The 19,088-nt window shown below is 50.3% G+C and overlaps 2 protein-coding genes across 4 annotated transcripts; both read right to left on the bottom strand.

The window, feature by feature from the left end:
- Window positions 1-1,067: 1,067 nt before the first annotated feature.
- TXN2 (thioredoxin 2) lies at window positions 1,068-8,656 on the bottom strand. Of its 2 annotated transcripts, XM_031600095.2 has the most exons (4): window positions 8,544-8,656; window positions 8,219-8,430; window positions 6,271-6,394; window positions 1,068-1,794 (listed from the first exon to the last, which is right to left on the bottom strand). In XM_031600095.2, exons 2-4 carry the CDS (start codon window positions 8,428-8,430, stop codon window positions 1,678-1,680), a joined length of 453 nt encoding a protein of 150 aa, XP_031455955.2. In that variant the 5' UTR covers window positions 8,544-8,656; the 3' UTR covers window positions 1,068-1,677. The 2 variants fall into 2 exon arrangements, with proteins under 2 accessions (XP_031455955.2, XP_089999041.1); XM_090142915.1 differs by lacking the exon at window positions 8,544-8,656 and having other exon boundaries at window positions 8,219-8,528.
- A 151-nt stretch (window positions 8,657-8,807) lies between these two features.
- On the bottom strand, window positions 8,808-19,062 carry FOXRED2 (FAD dependent oxidoreductase domain containing 2). Of its 2 annotated transcripts, none has more exons than XM_090142881.1 (9): window positions 18,946-19,062; window positions 18,199-18,723; window positions 16,310-16,561; window positions 15,369-15,638; window positions 14,474-14,640; window positions 13,661-13,826; window positions 12,914-13,155; window positions 11,893-12,063; window positions 8,808-10,841 (listed from the first exon to the last, which is right to left on the bottom strand). In XM_090142881.1, the coding sequence occupies exons 2-9, from the start codon at window positions 18,705-18,707 to the stop codon at window positions 10,576-10,578; spliced, it is 2,043 nt and encodes a 680-aa protein (XP_089999007.1). In that variant the 5' UTR covers window positions 18,708-18,723; window positions 18,946-19,062; the 3' UTR covers window positions 8,808-10,575. The 2 variants fall into 2 exon arrangements, with proteins under 2 accessions (XP_089999007.1, XP_031455952.2); XM_031600092.2 differs by having other exon boundaries at window positions 18,199-18,720.
- Window positions 19,063-19,088: the final 26 nt, after the last annotated feature.

Here is a 19,088-nt window from a genome sequence, read left to right as displayed (position 1 = left end):
CAGCTTTACTTTTGCGGTCTGCAGTACAAAAGCAAATGCCACTGCCTACTGCTCACAACGTACCAAATTACAGCCCGCTGACATCAGCGCAGGCAGTGCGCTGTGCAGGCAGTGTGCCAGGGTGTGAGCTCAGCCCTGCCGGGAAGGCACCCACCTGGGGGGCTGCGCCGTTCCCGATGGACGCAGGTGGGAACACCGCTGCGGTTGTGGTGGGACACGCAGGACTTGGATGGCTGCTTCCCCGCTCCTTAAAAGGCTGTAAATTGTTGGCGCAAAGGTGCAGAACAAACTCGCCTCGGCGCTTGGAACAACCTATGGCAGGGAGGCAAAATGGAGCAGAGCCAAGGCAGAGTTAGGAGTGATTGAGGGAAACGGGAGTGGGAAGGAAAACAAGAAAGCAGCTTTTACGTGGCTGTTAAGCACATATAATGTCCTCATGCATCTTAGCTACGCAAACCGATGTAAAGTATTACAGTGGGCATCGGGGCATCAGCCCTGGCGTTGTGCTGTGCCAGCAAGAGGGAACTAGGAGCAGGGCACTGCCAGGGGAAACCAAGAGGACCTTGAAGTTACCAAGCATTTGCAGGGAGGGAGAGCTGGGAAGGGCTGAAGGCTGTTGGTGATACGGGCACACAACTGCCTCCCTCGGTCTAAAGGTCGGGGCAATTAAAGAGTCAGAAAACCGCCTTCGTCAGGGCTCACCCATGTGAGCAGACTTAATTATCTACACAGAGGGCAGCTCTCAGACAGGAAAGGAGATGAGGAAAGCATGGGGGGCAGTGAGCCACTGCCTCTGCACAAAAGAGGAGTGCCTTTGCAGAGCCCAGGATTCAGCTGCACCCAATGTGGGACACAGGAGCAGCGCTGGGAGTTCTGTGACAGTGATCCACTTGTTTTGTTTTTCAGAACATTACCTTTTAGTAGAAATCAAGTCATAACCTGCACTCTCCCAACCCATCATTAGGAACCAGCCACTGTTCTGCTGATAGTGCCTCTCGCTTCACTGGACAGATAAGGGGTTCCCCCAGGGTTTCAGAGAATTGAGTTTCATTCTCCAGCTAGACAGATGTGATGATAAAGTTCTCTTTATTACAGACCTACAAAAGGAGATCCATAAAATACTTCTATTTGCTCTTATAAAATTATGACGGGAGCCTGTGGGTTTGCAGAGGATTTGTACCTGTCCTGGGGACATCCAAACAGAGGGATCAAGACAGTTTCCACAGACAAGGCAGAGGCATTCTCATCTTTAAACAAACCCACCCAGAGCAGATAAGCCTCCACATGTTGTGGAGGAGCTGCTCCATGCAGAGAAACAGCTGCCCTCTGCACTGGACTGTCAGATGCTAGACAAAAGAAAAATATTCCTCCTCTTAGCTCAGCAGAAGTTCCACACATCAGCAATTTGCTGATGAACATGGGCTCCTAATCCCAGCTGCATTCCTCATTTTGAGGATGAGCAGCCCTGCTCCTCAGCACCCTTTACAACTACTGCTGCTCAAGAGAAGAGGGGAGCAGGAAGGAAGGATTACAATATTGTCCATCTCCTAAAAACCCCAAACAGAAGAAAACCCCAGGCTGTACGAGGCAGGCAGCCCGCATGCTCCTCAACTCTCCTAGACAAGGAACACACAACATGGACATATCCAGAGGCAGAGGTACAGCCACCCTTTAACTTCAGGCTCCAATGAGTTTCTTGAGGAATGCTTCCAGCTGATCCTCGTCCTTTATCCCCACAAACTTATCCACAACATCTCCATTCTTCATCGCCAGCACTGTTGGCACTGCCGACACCTGGGGGCAAGAGAGACAGAAACCCATGTGAGCAGAGGCTGCAAGAAGCCCAGCTGCAGCCAGTCCCAAATGAAACTCTACAGCTGTGCCCATCCAGAGTCTCCTGCCACGGACAGGGAGACAACTGCAGCTGGCAAAGGACTGAAAGCTTTTCTCTTTGCTAAAGTTTCGCTTTGAACTGCAGGGACTTGGCTTTCTGAAGCTGAGGGCGTTTGGTTGTAAGCAGTAATGGCTCTGCCTGCAGGTGAGGGAGCTGACCCCACAGTGCTCAAAGCTAGCACATACCCTACAAACAACTAGACCGAGTTCCTTCTTTCTGTGGCCTCATCTCTGCATTACCTTATACAGCAGTCTGTGTTAAGTCTCAACAGCTTTTCTAGCTTAAATAAGACCCACAATTTAAAAGACAAGACCACACCTAATATGAAAGCAAAAGGTAAAGCTATTTTCCTCTCCAGTACAAGTTCTCCTTCCCTTTTATCCTATCATAAACAGACAAACCCAGGCTTTTACCAGGCTGCCTCTCTGACATGATGACCTTTAGACATTTTATGGCCAGGGTGGTATCAGATAGGACCTGTATTCCTCTTCAGATAGCACCGGAGCTGAAGGAGGGCTCCCCACCCATCGGCAAGCAAGAAGACGACTTTTGCCATCCTCCAGCTCCCTGCGACCCATCTTTCTTCTTCTGCTCCAGCTGATCAGGTAAGACAGAAATCCCTCTAGCCAGAGCCCAGCAGCCAACTGCACTGCTCCAGGTGCTATTTTTCTCATCCAGAACAAAGTTTGCTGGGAATTATCAAAGAAAACAGCAGTGAAAATGATGACACTCCCTGGGGACTGAGGGTGTGGAGACAGAAGAGACCTCATGGATGTGACCACGAGAAGCAGCTCAGAGACATGGTCACGACACTGAGCAGACAGCCTGTTCACCCCCCACCCAACTCCAGCACAAAGCCTCTCCCCCCATCTACCTCCTGTCCTTATCTCGCCCCTCTGCCAGCCTGTAGGGCCTTCTCTAGTGCACTCCAGCTGTCCCAGCCCTGCTGCCAGCACGGATCTGCCATGCTCACAAATCCTTCCTGCAGGAAACCCTCCAGAGGTCTGGCTTCTCTCCCAGCAGGAGGCTGAGATGAAAGGGACATTTTGTTCTTCCTTTCCCGCCTGGACCAGCAGTCTGTCCTCTGGGGTTTGCGCAGTTCCATCTGAGTGGATAGGAGTGCCGGTGCTGCTACTACCCTGCCAACCCTGCTGGTTCTTCAGCTCCTCCTAGTGACAAGCTGAGGCAGGGCCGGGCTGCTCTGATGGCAAGCTACTTGGGATTTTAGGGATGAGAAGGATACTGAAGTTGATTGGTCTCTTCCTGGCAAAGCTCCACCGAGCCTCCTTCTGGACTGCAAACTGGGTTTGTAACAAGTACCCTGAGGTTACAGGGCCAGGGATCAGTGAGGTGGGTGAGAGCCAGCAGCCCTGCGGAACCCTGCTGCTGCTTAGAAACAGAGTGCTTTGACAGCATCCTTCCTGCCATACTTGGATTTGCTGCAGGGACTATTGCAGGAGTTCATACTTGTCTTTGCTGCTTATGAAGCAAACAGCCTGAGAATTACTGAAAAAGCAAACTTTTTTTTTCCGTCTTTTTTGGGGGCTTGGTTTGCACTGAAACTAAATAAACTCTCTTCTTCCTTCAAAGCATTTCTGAAGAAAAAGTCAAGCTGCTTTTGATCAGCACTGGCCAAACAGATAAATGTAAGCAGACATATGGGCTATTCATGGCAGTGCTCACACTGAGGGAATTCTCTCTCATCTGAAACTGAGGACACCAAGAGCTGGGCACGGGAAGGCCTTCACCCAGCCTTAGGAACAAAGCATAGCAGGAACGAGCTCTGCCAACAACCAATGTCCCCACATCCATCAGTCCTCAGGGCAGCTCACATGCCCACAAGCAGCAGCAGGAGCGAGGGCTGCTCCTTCCCAACAGGCACCAGGCCAAGGCAAAAAGGGAATTTAAGGAATTTCAAGAGAAAGCTAATTAAACAAAAATACTCCTCCCTTCCTGCTCTCAAGAGGTCAAGAGCTGGCTGCAGGAGCAGCAAAAGGCCACAGCTGGCAAGAAGAGGAGCAAGACAAAAGGAGGAACTCTCAGAGAAAGAACCTGCATGCTGCACTACCTGGATGGAGGAGGGTGCCTGGGACATCTCTGGTGTCAGGAAATGCTCCTTTGTGTCATGCTAGATAGGGCTGCTGGGAGCAAACGGCATACTCCAGCTCCTCCTGGGGGCTCTCTCTTCCCCCCCACCAAGGAAGCCAGTGGAAAGTACATTGTGCAATCAGGCAGCAACCTGGGGTGTATGTGTGTGAGCAGGGGAATGGGCACAGGTCGATGAGGCTTCCTGGCAGCTAGCAGGGAGTTGTGAGGGTGGCACAGACCCTGAAACAAAAACCTCAGCCTGTAAATATCCAATCTCAGATGGAAAGACTTAAAAACAAACAAAGAAAAACTCTTTGACTCAGCTTCAGCGTCTCCCCATCAGCTCTCATGCCCACCATCTCTCCTTAGGTGGCAGCTGCCCAGAAGACAGAAAAAGATCAAGCATGAGCATGGTGCATAACCCAAACTTCTGCCCTGAAAAGGATGCCTCAAAACATGAGGATCAAACAAAAAATTTATCCTTTACCCATCTGCAGCTATCCTACTCACCAACACTACCTGGGAAGGGATTCAGCTGCATGCAGAATGGTCAGGACCAGATACATGCATCACTGCAAGAGCAGAAGATGCAGAGACGATCCCAGGGTCCTCTTGCAAAACAAAACTTCACTGTGTCTGTATGTTAGGCTCCAAAAAGAAGCCAGTCCTTGTCTGCACCTACACCATCAGAGCTGCAAGACATGCAGACCCTGCAAATAAATAGCTGTATACCTGCAGCTTCTCACACACATTCAGCAGCTGTGCGTGCAGTGAGTAATCACACTTGAGGAACAAAGGCACCTTCAGCCTCCTTTTCAAGACCTTTCTTCCCATATTTGTACTCTGCTTGCCATTTTCCAGTCATCTGAGATCATCCTCCTGTAATGCTAGCTAATTCAGCCTACTGGAAGGCTTGGAACAGTATCACAGTTAAGCTAATAATCTCCATCCTCTTCTCCTTAGGATGGTTGCTGCAGAACCTCCCCTGAACCTATCAGGATTACCTACTCTCTGACTACAGCAGAAACAGCCTCTTCAACTTGTTCTTACCAGCATCCCTGAGCTGCAGAGCCATCAGGCTGCAATACAGTGAGCCAGCACTCATTCTCCTTGGCTCTGGTGTGCCTGAGAACACACCGCTGCCAAAAACAGCATGAGAGGCTCTTGTGCTCAGCCCACGGAAGCTACAAGTGACACTGGTGGGCAACAGCTGAGAGGACATTCTACCAAAGCACCAGCAGGAAGTTCTCTCTGGGAAAGAGTGGGAGGAAACAAACAGCTTTGACTTCCTCATCCTTCTGGCACAGCAGAGTATGAGAACAGGACAGTACATCTCCTCCACACTTAAAGTGATGGCTTGCTCAGGAGATGGCGTGCAGTTTGCTGGGCATCTCCGGAAGCTTCCTGTGTTAGCCTCAGCCACAGGGGCAGGACTTAGCCTAGGAGAGGGAACAGCTCCATCTGTGTGATACTCAAGTGAAAATGAAGCACTTTCTTACTTTCTTCTCTGTAAAACACAGCAGCAGGATACTCCAACTCTTGTTGCTTACAAGAAGCAGCCAGCACAGTCCTCAAAGGAATTTCTGCATTTCATAAACTGCCTAATCACTGAAGGGGTACAAGGGGGAGAGAATAAAAAAATCAAATATGCTAAAGCTGTGGCCTTCTTCAGTCACCCTGCTTGCTCCTGGGAGCAAGGTAGTGCAGAGACACGGGGAACAAGCACGTGAAACACTAACGCAATCACTGAGGCCCATGCTTGTGAAGAACAGAATGCACGCTCCTGCTGTGCTCAGGTATTCTCTGACCTGTGTTCCATCTGTCCAAACAAAGCCCACGGCATCTCCTTGTGATGCAGCTTAAGGACAAGACTCTGTCACTCAGCAAGAATGAGGAAAGGAGAGAGAGGAAGGGCTGCCTGCATGGAGAATGGTGTCTAAGAGTGCAACAGCCTGGGGCCTGTTACTTCATGCTCCCACCCTAACCCAAGCAACCTGTGCACAGAGTACAATGCTGCACATGCTGACTGCATTTACGGAGACAAACTTCTGTGTGGCTTAGAGGACACACAGATTTCTGTGTTTCTGCAGATGGGGATGCCAGATAAGAGCAGCAGAGCTGGAGGAAAGGCACTCCACTCACTGGAGAGTAACCCAGTGGACCAGGAGCCAGTAGGCAGAACTTGGCTTCCCCTCCCCACCCAGACTACGCTGTGCTGACATCCCCTCTGCAGAGGAACATGCCCTGCACTGACAGCATCAGCAAGCTTGTGCTTTTTTGGTTCCTACCTCGTACTCAATCGCAAGGTCTGTGTGATCATCGATGTCCACTTTGGCCATCACCACCTTCCCCTCCTGCTTGGCCACCATCTTCTCTAACCGGGGGCCTAGGATCTTGCAGGGACCACACCACCTAAGGAAAAAGAGGAAAGTGGACATAAAAAGAGGCAAGTGCAGCAGCAGCTGTAGAAGGCTGGCTGGTACACCAGTACCTTTAGCACTGTTTTCACCTCTTCTGTCTCCATGCTGACCTCTGTGCCATAGGACAGTAGTGGCACTTCAACACTGAGTGTAAACATTAACCAGGTCCAGCAGCCTTCGCTGTCCTCCATACACTTCTCACCACTTGTCCCTCCTCTCACATGCTGAGCTGTTACCCAGCTGATCACATCACCACCATGGTGCAAGCATCACAGTCAGGTGTATTGGCTCTTGCTGATTATCAAACCACAGACTTCAGCTCCATATGCAACCTGATCTAGCGCCAGATCTGGAGGCTGGTGGTCCTGCCTGTGGCAAGGGGATTGGAACTTGATGATTCCTGGGGTCCCTTCCAACACAAGCCATGCTATGATTCTGTGATATGCACTGCATGGCTTACAGAAATCCCCCATTAGCTGCAAAAATTAGAGATGCAGCAGCTGCAAAAAGACCATGGCAAACGTGGCAGATTTTGCAATGTTCTGTACAGGGAAAACACTCACAGCTTCCTCTAGCTGCACTGGTAAGGAAGATGTGAACTTCCTCAAGTGGGGGAAAATGTGAATGAAAGCTCTGAGTGCCCTTTCCATCTAAAATTGATGCTGTGGTGAGATTTGTTTAGCCTCCCTCCACGAAAGGTTCTAGGCTTTCAATTATTCGTCCTCTTCTCCCTGGATGATCACTGTTAACGTAGATTTTGGTTTGTTCAGAGAAGTTTGAGGGGTGTTTTAACATCTGTTTGCCCAGAATCAGCCACAGCTGGCTCATATGACAGCACTACAGGGATATAGAAATACTTGAATAAACAAAGGGAATCAGTATTGTTAATGCAGCAGATTACATCTAGGAATATTTTTACTGGCAAGAGAGTGACAATATCTTTACCAACCACAAATGCTGCTACTGGTAAAACAAGGCTGTTGCCAGTTTTTGGTATTTGTTGTTGAGAGCCCTGGTTCAAGAGCACAGAATCACAGAATGGTAGGGGTTGGAAGGGACTTTTGGCAATTTACCAATCCAACCCCCTGCAACAGCAGGTTCCCTAAAGTAAGTTGCACAGAAAAGTATCTAAAAGAGAGATCTTTAATATCTCCAGTTTGTGCCCATTACCCCTTGTCCTGTCACTGCACACCACTGAAAAGAGCCTAGCTCCATTCATTTGACTGCTGCACTCCAAATATTTATGAACAGTGATGAGATCCCCCTTCAGCTTTCTTTTGTCCAGAGTGAACAGTCTGAGGGCTCTTGTACAGGAGATGCTCCAGGCCCCACATTATCTTTGTGCTCCTCCGCTGGGCTCTGTCTAGAAATTCTCTGTATTTTTTTGAACTGACGAGCCCAGAACTGGACACAGCAATCCAGCTGCAGCTCCACCAGTGCAGAGGAGAAGAGAAGGATAACCTCACTTAAACTAAAAGGCACTGTACTTTTTGTAAAGTGCCTCAGGATAACATTAGCTTTGTTGGCTGTGAGGACACTTAGCACTGAGAAAACTGGAAAGCCACAACGTGATGCTACAGGAACACACAAAGCACAGCGTGCTCCCAAGGGACAGCAATATCATTTAACACTTTTAAGGGGGATTTCACCCCAGCAGCTAACAAAAGATGCTATAGGAACTCCCCAAGCCCGGAGGCATCTGTTACAGGCTGACACAACACACGGACCGAGTGACTTCGGCACAGCCAACCCCGCCCTGGGGAGCTGTTCTCCACCGCCTCTGCAAAGCTCTGGCCTCGCTGTGCGTGGCACTTACTGCGCGTGGAAATCCACCACCACGGGCTTAGGGCTGTTCACCACCCGCTCCTGGAAGTCACCTCCGTCCTGCACGTTGAACGCGCTGCAGCGGATCGCCGAGCCGCCGAAGGCCCGGCTGGATAAGCCCTGCGGGACCAACTGCCTGGACCCGAGGGGCAGCGGCCTGCGTCCCAGGGCCAGCAGCCGCCGCAGCGCCAGCCTCTGGGCCATCTGCGAAGAGAACGGAGGGGACGTGAGGATCACGGAGACCCCGCAGAACTCCGAGCTCCTCTCGCCAAGCCCCAGCCCCACCGCGCGCACGGCTAACAACCCCCGGCCCGCACCTTCCCGGCCCGGAGGTGACCCCTGCCCAACCCCGCTTCCGTCCAGCGGTCCCGCCCTCCAGCGCGCTGATTGGCCTCCCTAACCAGAGCCGTGGACCCTTATTGGCTGCTACGGCTGCCAGTTAGGGAGGAGGATGTTGCACTGCAAGGGCGGATCCCGAGCGACGATTGGCGGAGAATAACGCCAATCAGAGCTCAGGCCCCCATCCCCGCCTCGGAGCGCGCTTTTCGCACGTGGCTCGACGAACGACGGCGCACCTCTGGGTTAACGTTATGATTTCTTTTTTTTTTTTTTTTTTAAGCTTCGTAGGAAGAACATAGCCATACAAAACGTGTTCGTTAGACAAGAGTGCACGGCAGGCAGTAACTCACTTTAACACAACATACACCGAAGTACAGCGGAATCCTGCCTGCCAGCTCCAAGGCAGCAGGATGGAAGTAAGAGCTTCCGTGTTTCATCAGCAATGCACGAACAACACAGACCTGCATTCCCTTCTCAGGATCTACCGGCACCACAGAACCAGGTGGCAGTAAAACCTCTGACATCTGTCACTGGATACAACCCTGGGAGATGCACATGGAGCACAATGGAAGAGTAAGTGGGCAGCCTCTTATCCTTCCCTGGATGAACCCAAATAAAAAGCCCACAGTGCTAAGGCTGTAGCAAGGAGCTTCTGATGCTGATCAACACCAACTGAGCATAACATCATTTCTCCAGTCCTGCATGTCAGAGCAGGTAGGTACAAGCATCCTTAAGAAGCAGCACATCTAGCAAGTACAGTACACGCAAATAGGAGCAAGAACTCATTTGTCATCTCATCCATTTCTTCTGTTGCCCAGCCTCTGCAAACACAAAGCACAGATGGTAGGATCTGTAGTTTCACTGAAACAGCTGGACTCAAAGGATCGTGAGAGCTTTAGGTACAGCCCTGCTATGATCCAGGAAGCACAGATACAAAGGGGTATTCTTTCAGGTGCTACGGAACTGGAAGATGCGCATGGAGATAGAAGTCTATTCTCTCTCACTGTCTCTATTGCCTAGAAATCACACAGACATTCTAAGGCTGAGCTCAAAACTTCTCCTACTTTGCAACTCCAAGGTCTTGGAAGGAACCCCCAGGAACCCACAGACAGACAAATGCACATGGCAGGCAAAGAGGGAGCAATAAAGTGCAGGTAACCAACCAGTCAATGCTTGTGAGACTTCAAGATGACTGGAGGGGATAAAAAGAAATAAGAGAATGAGCATTTTAACAACGTCAAAGTTCACCCAAAACTTTCTTGATGGGACATAGTGCAAATAGGAAAAATATTGGTCATGCTTTATAAAACACAGGGGTAACATTTCAGGTTTTTTGGTGTGGGAAAAGAAAAATGTTAGGACAGGGGAGTTGAGCTCAGTGTAACTGTTTCTGTCCTCACCCAGCTGTTCATCCGTGCAGAGGGAATGTTCTTCTGAATTGCTCTGCCAAAGTGACAAGTTATCCTACTCATACTGTAACTAAAACCCACCACCTGTCTCCACTCAAGCTCTGTGACTGCCCTAACTCAAATGCAGGGAAACTGCCATGAAGTTTGTCTAAAGTACCATGTCAGGACGCAAACAAATCTTCAAGTACACAGAGCATCCAGTGACCAGAAAGCTTCCACCAAGCTGAAACAGAACACAAGCCAGTTCTCTTGGAAGAGGCAGGTGACAGGAATTCCTAAACTCTCCCTTTTTTGACCTCTGGACATCACTGTAAATTACTGGTTTACTACATAAACACAAACACCATCTTCAAGCAACTCTGAACTCTGTGAGGACAAAGCAGAAGCCTCAGCATCATTGGATTCCAGGCTCTGACTTATCCTTCAGAGCATGTTGGTCCTTTTTGTAACAGCAAGATCTGAGCAGGTCTTTGGCAATTCATGATCAGTGGAAAGGGGTGGGATGTAAAAGGCGTGTAGGAGAGGGAAGAATCCCACCGTGGATCTCTGTTACATTACTGTCACAATAGCACCTGTGGATTGCCACGTGGTATGAGAAATTCTAAAATTCATCCTTGGCATTAACAAAGTGGTGCAGAGGACGGAGTGGTATCACATGATCTCTCAGCAACTGGTCTTGGGACCCTTGACGGCTGTCAGGGAGTTTGTCACCTGAGAAGTCCATGACAGCATAATCCTCTAGGAGGCCAGCTTCCACTGCATGATGCCGGAGCCTCTCATTCCCGATAAGTCCTTGCAATCTTGCATACCCTTGCTGACAGAAGGGAGGCAGCTTCTGACGTGTGAGGGCAAAGAGGAAACAGGATTCTGCCAGGGAAAACATTTAAAAAAAAAAAATCAGATTCACCAGGTAAACCATTTAGAGAACAATTCACACAAGCTCTTGAAGACACTTAGAAAAGAAGGCAGAAAGGATCAGGGAAGACTGGAGTTTCCCACCTGGCACTTTGCACCAGGGTTGCAGAAAAGTAACTGACTCAATGCTGCATGCATCAGGAGATGCAGATTGGCACCTCCAGTCTACACTGACAGAAAAAACATTTGAGTTTTCAGCCCTCTGTCATCACATTCATGCCAGAGAACTGGCTGTGTGCCATGTGGTGTTCCCCCATTAGGTTGCCAGACCAAGAAAGGAGGCAGCAAAGGTTCTCCAGCTCCCATATCCCAGCGTTCCCATTTTCACTCATCTCCCTGCTGGAAACAATCTCACCTGTGGTAAATGAGAACAGATAAGGCATCTGATGGCAAAAAGGAACATCTGGATAATGGAAAAACAAGGTAAACTACAGCTAGAAAGGAGATTGAACCAAATCTCATAATGCTCATGAATCTGTGTGCAGTTGGGTCAGTCTTTTTGTGGAGGTGAGGAAGAGCAAAGGCTATCTGGGAACATACACACAGCACCAGCATGTTCTGCTGTTTCTACAGCTGTTTATGAGGGTGGATAGCGATAGGACAAGGGGAAATGGTTTTAAACTGAGACAGGGGTGGTTTAGGTTGGATATTAGGAGGAAGTTTTTCACACAGAAGGTGGTGACACACTGGAACAGGTTGCCCAAGGTTGTGGATGCCCCATCCCTGGAGGCATTCAAGGCCAGGCTGGATGTGGCTCTGGACAGACTGGTCTGGTGGTTGGTGACCCTGCACACAGCAGGGGGGTTGGAACTGGATGATCATTGTGGCCCAGGCCATTCTATGATTCTACTGTCTGGAGAGTGCATCAGAAAGGTGTCACTGACTGTGAGTGTCAGCACATCACAGGGAAATCTCGGTTATTTGCAGAAGAGATCACTCTTGTCACACATCCCTCGTATCCCCCCCTTCTCCTCCTGCATCCTAGATCCTGGGCTCAAATTACCTGCAAAGAAATTGCGCAGGTCAGTGCTGAGGCAGTTCTCCAAGAAGCGCCTCAGTGGCAGGATGTGAGCATTTGGGGCTGTCCAGTCTGTCAGAAAATCCTCCACAATGTGATGGATGGCATCTGGGCGGGGAAGAGGCCAATCTGGGGGATGAAGTCTCATCTCACGCTCTGCCAAGAGAACATTAAGGGAATCTCTCAGCATCAAAACTGCATTAAAAAGGGCTTGGAAAGCAGAAAGCAAACACAGCAGCTGTTCAGTTTTTGTTCTGACCTTCTAATCCCTACTTTACTTCCATTTATGACCCCCTCTGTCAGCTCTGTCCTGAAGAGCCCTGCCACCACAGAGCTCCTCCTTATCCCTGACCACAGTATTTCCTGCCATTTCATTTTTCACTCCAGTTCGCTTTGGGTAGAGACTGCCAGCCAGGCTGAATTGTATTCAAGCTTTAATGCTGCTACCGATCACACTCCTTTCTGTGTAAGTCAGGCCAGACTTCTGGAGATGAAGATTCAGCACATGCATTTCCCAAGGAAATGTGTTCTGAGTGGGTTTGCTGGATAAAATATTCATCTTCAAATGTTTGTTTTGGCTACCCGAATCACTACATGACCTCTCGGACCTGATGGGTCCACAGAAAGCAGCTTCCTTCTGGCAGGAACACAAAACAGCCCAACTCTGACTGCCAGGACTCTGCAGAATGCATACACTGCAGGCTGCAAAGGCAGGCAATGTTCATCGCTGCCTCATGACTCTGGAGACAACATACCTGTTTATTCATCTTCTCCAATGTGAGATCTCTAGTATAACCTACCCCATTTTGGCAGGACTAATGGAAGCTTCTTTTCTTCAGCTCACAAAGTGGCAGCAAGCACCTCACAAGATGGATGTGAAGGTAGTAGAGCAGGAGATTTGCAACACGTTGCAGTCTTGCCCCATACCCACTCTGGCTCTCAACTATCCTCCTCTCTCTCCATTTTGCTCTTATCAGATAATTAACATAGAGGCTAGAAAGCTCACCTGTAGGGAGGCGCTTGTAGTAGTAAATAACAGGGTGCAAAAAGTTGGACTGCCAGGCATGCTGTGCCTCTCCCACAGCTCGGTTGTAGTAGAAGACATCCTTGTCATCTCCTGAGAAATTCCTCCCGTACTCCATGACGACAACAAACAGCCCAGCAGGGGCTTTTCTCCCCGTCTGTGTTTCCAACTCAGCCAAGATTCCAACTGGGTATTCTTCCAGGTATTCAAATGCTGTGGCATTCCTACAAATTGCAACCATAACCGTAAGACCTTTCTCCCACAGAAAAACCACCCGGGATCCAACACTCCCTCCACAGATTGAGGCTAAGGCCAAAGAGCCATCAGATAGTTATCATTTTTAGTCACTACAGATTTGGGCTGGGCTTGATGCAGCGCTTACAAAAGCTGTATGTACTGCTACAAGACTTCATTCTACTCCCAGACTCTGAGATTCCTCTATTAACAGTGCCCAAGGAAAGTTTTTCCCTAGGGACAGTGAAAGAGAACAAAAAATCCAAGCCCAGCAGAAATGCCTGGACCATCTTGGACTTTTAAGAGAAAATAATATGCAGAACTGGGGACAGCAGCACCACTCATTGCAGCGGTACAGGTTTTGAGGTGTCTGCCTGTGTGACATCAATGGCAGCAATGCAGCAACTTTTGTGGTGGCACCAAAGGCAGTGACAGTGAAGAAAAAGAAACGAAACAGTGGAACACAGTGCTGGGAATAATTGCTCACTCACTCACTCTCTCAGCAGTATGATGTCAGCCAGGACACTGAACATCTGGTAGAGGCCCGAGGCCTCGTTCACCCGCCTGATGATGGAGTTGGTCAGCTGTGTAATAGGGTAGACTGCGGATGGCCAGGGGACACCATGGTGACGATTTTCCAATAGGCGGTGGACTGCACGAGCTAAGACATTGAGAGAAACAAAGAGAGCTTATTTAAAAATCCAGCCTTGCACATTTGGGAAAAAAAAAATCCGACTGCTCTGCTGCACACAGATCCTGGCAGGACAGGATAAAGAAGCTTAACCGCTCAACCCACCCAGATTGCTACCAGCTGCAGTGGAAATGCGCTCAGAAAACTGATGTGATGCTGAGTGGCTGGTAAGGGGGCAAGGGGTCCTTGGGGTATTTCATTTCTTCTGAGCAGCTCTATAATGATAAGGATGGACGCGCACACAAACAGAAATTCCCCCTGCTGCTGAAAGCTGTTGGGTTTTAACACTGCAGCACAGACCTCTCACCCACAGCCTGCCACGAGGCACAGCATCTGGCAGGCAGAAATTTATTGTTACATAAATAAGAGACGGCGGGCCAGAGAGACACAAGACAAAACAAAGACAGACAATCAAAGACTTCAGATATGACCCCAAGGCACTTCCATGGCCTCTCCTCCCCTTCAGACTATGCAGCTGCATCTTGGCTATGTTTTGTTATTCTTACTGCCAGCACAAGATGAAGGGTCACCCTTTTCTAGCACTAAGCTATGAATTCTTCTTTGGAAGGCAGCACTGAACCCCAGCCCCTGCCCTTTCTGTAAGCCCCAGTACTCACTTGTGTACCGGAAGCCATGGATGAAACCCCCAGCAGATTTCCTGAAGTCAACAGAGTGGCTAGCAGTGCCAAGAACAAAGAGCCCCCGAGTGCCTCTGGACTCGTAATTGGTTTTGATCTGAGGATATTTGCTTTTATTCCCTCTTCCTGGCATCATTCTAAGGGATCTGATGTGCAAAACAGAATAGCAAGCTGTCAGGAAGGGCAGGAGTGAAAAAAGAAAGAGGGCTTCTGATAAGGCATATATTACACGGCAGTCACGGCAACACACTGCTCCATGTTCCCTTTGCCTTTAGTGGAACTCACTAATTTCCCAAGAGCATAAGGTCAGGAAGGATCTTCCAGAAGAGAAGGGCACTCCTCTCGAGTAGCTGTGGCCACCATCAAATACCAGCCTAAGCCACTGACAATGAACTTCAGGAGATAACAAAGTTAGCAATACCATTTCAAGCTGAAGAATATATTAGGATACAAAGGTGGAATGAAAATTGCACCTTCAGGAGAAAAAAAAATAGCAGATGAATCCTTTCTGTAGCAATCTGCATTTGTGCCATCCTCACTTGAAAGAATGCTACCTTCTCTCGATTTGACATGTTGAGCTATAAAGACACAAACTTTTCCTGCAACTTCCAAGATCCAGCACTGCCATTTGCTCATCCCTACAGCCTATTGGTCAGAGGGCAGCAGCACACACATTCCTACTGGAACACAAACACAGCTGCAGGGCAAACACAGGACTGTGCAGCACCAGGTAACCTGGAGCACATGGAGGCCTGGGCAGTGCTACCAGCAAAAGAGCTGTGATCACCCTATCTGGCTTTCTCCTCCTCCTTACCCTGGCCTGTCAGTCTCTTGCTATAAATATATTCTTCCCTAGACACTGGCTCTGCCTCACCTGTTGTAGATAGAAAAGTCAAACTTCCAGCCCAGGCAGCGGATGACACGGTCATATGGTGCGCGAGTAGCAAAGTTATCCAGTTCATCCTGTGGGAGGGTGATCCCATCAATGCCTGCGCTGATGTTCTTGTTCTCTAGGTAGAACCGAAGTGTGATATGCAGCTTCCCTTTTTTGTCCTTGACAATAGCTAGATCTTCCAGGTCACCTTCCAGAAGTCCGTCCAGAGATTTCAGCTGGTAGGTATCCAGTAGACCATTGTTAATTGCTCTGCAAAGAAAAGGGAAAGAAGAAAGGCTAATCGGCACAGCTGGATCCACGGTTTGGTCTCAGCCTCTGGAAATGGGACAAGCTTACCAGGTGCACCTCAGGGCTTTGATAACACAACACTGATCACTGCCATTCCTGTGAGCCCTTGGCACGCTCCCCAGTGTGCCTTGTACAAATGAGAGGGGAGCTCTGCCTCCTCTGGCCCTGTTCCTGAACACTCATTAATGCCTTAATTCTCACTGCATTCCTGCTGTGTACAGCAGTGCTATTAGCCCTGCTGAAAGACAGACACGCACAGAGGGTGTACACAGCATGCTGACAATCAGCTAGGAAGTCCACAGCAGAACAAGTAACCACATGTGGGTCTCTGACCCCCAGGCTCACTCTGATCAGAGTGCTGCCCTTGCATGATGCAGTCAACCTCTGAACTCTCTTCCTTGATTGCAAAGGGCCAACTCGGGAGCCAGCACTTCTTAATGACAAAGAATCCATGGGAACATCTTCCTGTTTCATACTACTCAGCAGCTGCAACCTGGGCTGCTATAAACCAAGGGCCTAAAGGTAAAAGGACTCATGTTTCCTCCTCCTCCAGTCTGGCTGATCTCCTGAGCAAGCAGCAGCTCTCACTTGTTTTTACTCTAGCTGCATTAGGAAGAAGAACAGTTTCCTACCTCAGATCCCCGACGTAGTGAGTAGCCCAGGAGAGGCGCACGCGGGACCGGCTCACCATGTGGATGAAATTTGTGACACCCAGAATGTTCTCTGCTGTCTCAAAGGCTGAGTTTCCTCGGCCCAAGATCAGCACGGTTTGACCAGCAAAATCCTCCGGGTTGGTAGACACCGTCTCATAACCCTCAACGTACTCCGAGCCAGGAAAGTTTACCACATTGGGGACCCATGTGCCAGTGGCAACCAACAAACAGCTGCAAAAAGAGGATTAGCATTAAAGAATACAAGAATCACAGGAATCAGACTGTCTTTCCATCTCACTGTTCCTAACACAGAGGAAGTGAGCCCTATAGAATCATAGAATGGCCTAGGTTGAAAAGGACCACAATGATCATACAGTTTCAACCCCCCTGCCACGTGAAGGTCGCCAACCAGCAGACCAGGCTGCCCAGAGCCACATTCAGCCTGGCCTTGCATGCCTCCAGGGATGGGGCATTCACAGCTGACCAGGTTGACTGGTACTGCATACATTCCAATTTCAATAAAAACTTCCCCCTAGCTTCACCTAATGACTTGCTCCTACCCTTCCTGTCATTATGGTGATGAGGAGGGCTCCTAAAGGCATTACGTGTAGCACAAATCAGCGTAGACACAGTACTTACAAGCTCCACTTATTTCCTAACCTTCAGTTGCTTGTGGATGTGCAGCGCTACTACGCGTGCTGTAATACTAACATCTTTCACAGGTGGACGATAAGCTGCATAAAAATTACTTTGATTTAAAATGTGTGCTGCCTTTTCATGCAGTGGAATGGACACTTTTCATGCAATGGAACAACAACAACAAAAATTTAAGAGGGATTATAAATGCTATCACGTTTACATGATTAGGACTTGCAACAATGCTGATCGTTAACACTAAACGTAAACACAGCAGTGTTTTCATAGCTCTGTAAGAACAACTGCCCAAGTATTACAGGAATTATTGCAATTGATAAGGAAGCAGCAAGCAGCAGAACTGAGAAGCAGTGCCTGCTCACACAGCTCCCGAGAGCAATTTGCTGATGGTGCGTGGGTGTCCCATGCTGAGCTCTGCCCCCTCCAAGCCTAACAGCCGGCACACCTTTAAGTGACAGTCAGTGTGACCAGCTGACATAGATCTGAGGCTCTCAAGAGAGCTGAGAAATACACTCCATATGTTCATGAGTAACTCCAAGAGGGTTTTTAAGAATGTGGTTGAGTAGCAGTGTGGGATGTGTGTCTGAGCATGACAAGGGGCATTTGGGGAAGCACTCAAGTTTCACTGGGACTTAAAATCATAGAATTGTTAAGGTCGGAAAAGACCTCTAAGATCCACTAGTCCAATCATCAACTCATCACCACTGTACCTGCTTTCTGCCAAAGACAGAATTGAACATCAGAGACTGCATGGCTTAGGTTGAAAGGAACCTGAAAGGTTGTAATTTCAGCTCAGCCCTGAGATCACCTTATTCCAGCACAGCCCCCTCAGCCCCACTGCTCCCCAGCTCCCTCCTGCTGCTTCTGAGCTGAGCAAGGACCTCAACAAGCTGGGCCACACGCGTATGGATTAACTGAAGTGAAAACAATCCACTCCACCTTACGTATCGACCAGCCTATGCCTGATCTGCCAGCTCCTCAGGTGCCTGATGTGAAGCATCACTGAGAGAGGCACCACGCTGCCAGGAGCTGCTAACTTCTCCCCAGCAACCTGCTCACCGTGGTTGTGCTCCAGCCTTGGGCCAGGCTGCAAAATCTCCACTTCAGCAGGCGCTCAAGCAGGCTGTGATCAACCTGAAGCAGGGGGCTCGGACAAAACAACCTCTGATTACTCCACAAGCGAAAAGCCACGCGGAGAGCTGCGTGCCCATTACCTGCACTTGTAGCTCTGCCTATTCTGGTCGCTCAACACAAAGTAGTGCCCGTTCCACGCCCGCGGCTCCTTCTCTAACGTGACGTGAACGATGGCGGTGTCGTATCGGACGCGCAGCCCTAAGATGGCGGCGAAGTCCTCCAGGTAGCGCACCATGGCGTCGGCGTGGGGGAAGAACTGCCTCGAGTAGCGGCGGAACAGCAGGCGGGGCTCGTGGCTGAGGAGCGAGTTCCAGTCATGCCGCAGGTTGAACTCGCTGTTGGACTTGCCTGTGTGCCGCTTGTTGATGCTGATCAGCTTGCGGTGCCGGGGGTAGATGGCGAAGAAGCTGCCGGGCGCGTGGCTGCGCTCGAACACCACGTAGTCGCGGCCGGCCCGCTGCAAGAAGTAGGCGGCTTGCAGGCCGGCAGGGCCGGCTCCTAGCACGCAATAGTCGTGGTAAAGGAAGGCGGCGGCGCCGGTCGCACACAGGGCGCTGAGGACGAGGCGCAGGAAGAGGCCGCGGGCCATGGCGGGGTGGCGGCTGCTGGGAGAGGAGCGGGAGCGTCGCGGCGCGCGGCGCCGCCAACATGGCGGCACCGCCGCCCCTCAGCGCCCGGCGCGGGCCGGCCCCGCCCCTGCCGGCCGCCGGCCAATCGAGACCCGCCGCTCCTCACCCACCCGCCCCACCCTCATCCAATCGAGTGCGAGGCGTGGCTGCCGCGCGTGATGCGCGCCGCACCTGGCCGCGTCCCGCCCGCAGCCGCACCTGCACCATGGACCCGGCCCGCGCCGCTCCTCACGCGCCGCCCGCGAAAGGGAAGGGAAGCTGCGGGCGCGCCAGGCCCGCCACAACCCCGCGCCGCGTCACGTGACTCCGCCTCCGCGCCGGACCACGTGGCCGAGGGCGGG

Source organism: Phasianus colchicus, chromosome 1 (genome assembly GCF_987193195.1).
Source record: "Phasianus colchicus chromosome 1, bPhaCol1.hap1.1, whole genome shotgun sequence".
In the NCBI taxonomy this organism is placed as follows: Eukaryota; Metazoa; Chordata; class Aves; order Galliformes; family Phasianidae; genus Phasianus; species Phasianus colchicus.
This window is presented reverse-complemented; position numbering and strand designations above follow the sequence as displayed.

Excerpts from the sequence above, each read along its gene's own strand:
- TXN2 (XM_031600095.2), bottom strand. The coding sequence starts at position 8,430 with ATGGCCCAGAGGCTGGCGCTGCGGCGGCTGCTGGCCCTGGGACGCAGG. Across the intron at positions 6,395-8,218 it reads GTGGTGGATTTCCACGCGCA|GTGGTGTGGTCCCTGCAAGA; the intron begins GTAAGTGCCACG and ends CTTTTTCCTTAG. Across the intron at positions 1,795-6,270 it reads ACCTTGCGATTGAGTACGAG|GTGTCGGCAGTGCCAACAGT; the intron begins GTAGGAACCAAA and ends TCTTGCCCCCAG.
- FOXRED2 (XM_090142881.1), bottom strand. The coding sequence starts at position 18,707 with ATGGCCCGCGGCCTCTTCCTGCGCCTCGTCCTCAGCGCCCTGTGTGCG. Across the intron at positions 13,827-14,473 it reads CCATGGCTTCCGGTACACAA|CTCGTGCAGTCCACCGCCTA; the intron begins GTGAGTACTGGG and ends TCAATGTCTTAG. Across the intron at positions 13,156-13,660 it reads GACATCATACTGCTGAGAGA|GAATGCCACAGCATTTGAAT; the intron begins GTGAGTGAGTGA and ends TGCAATTTGTAG.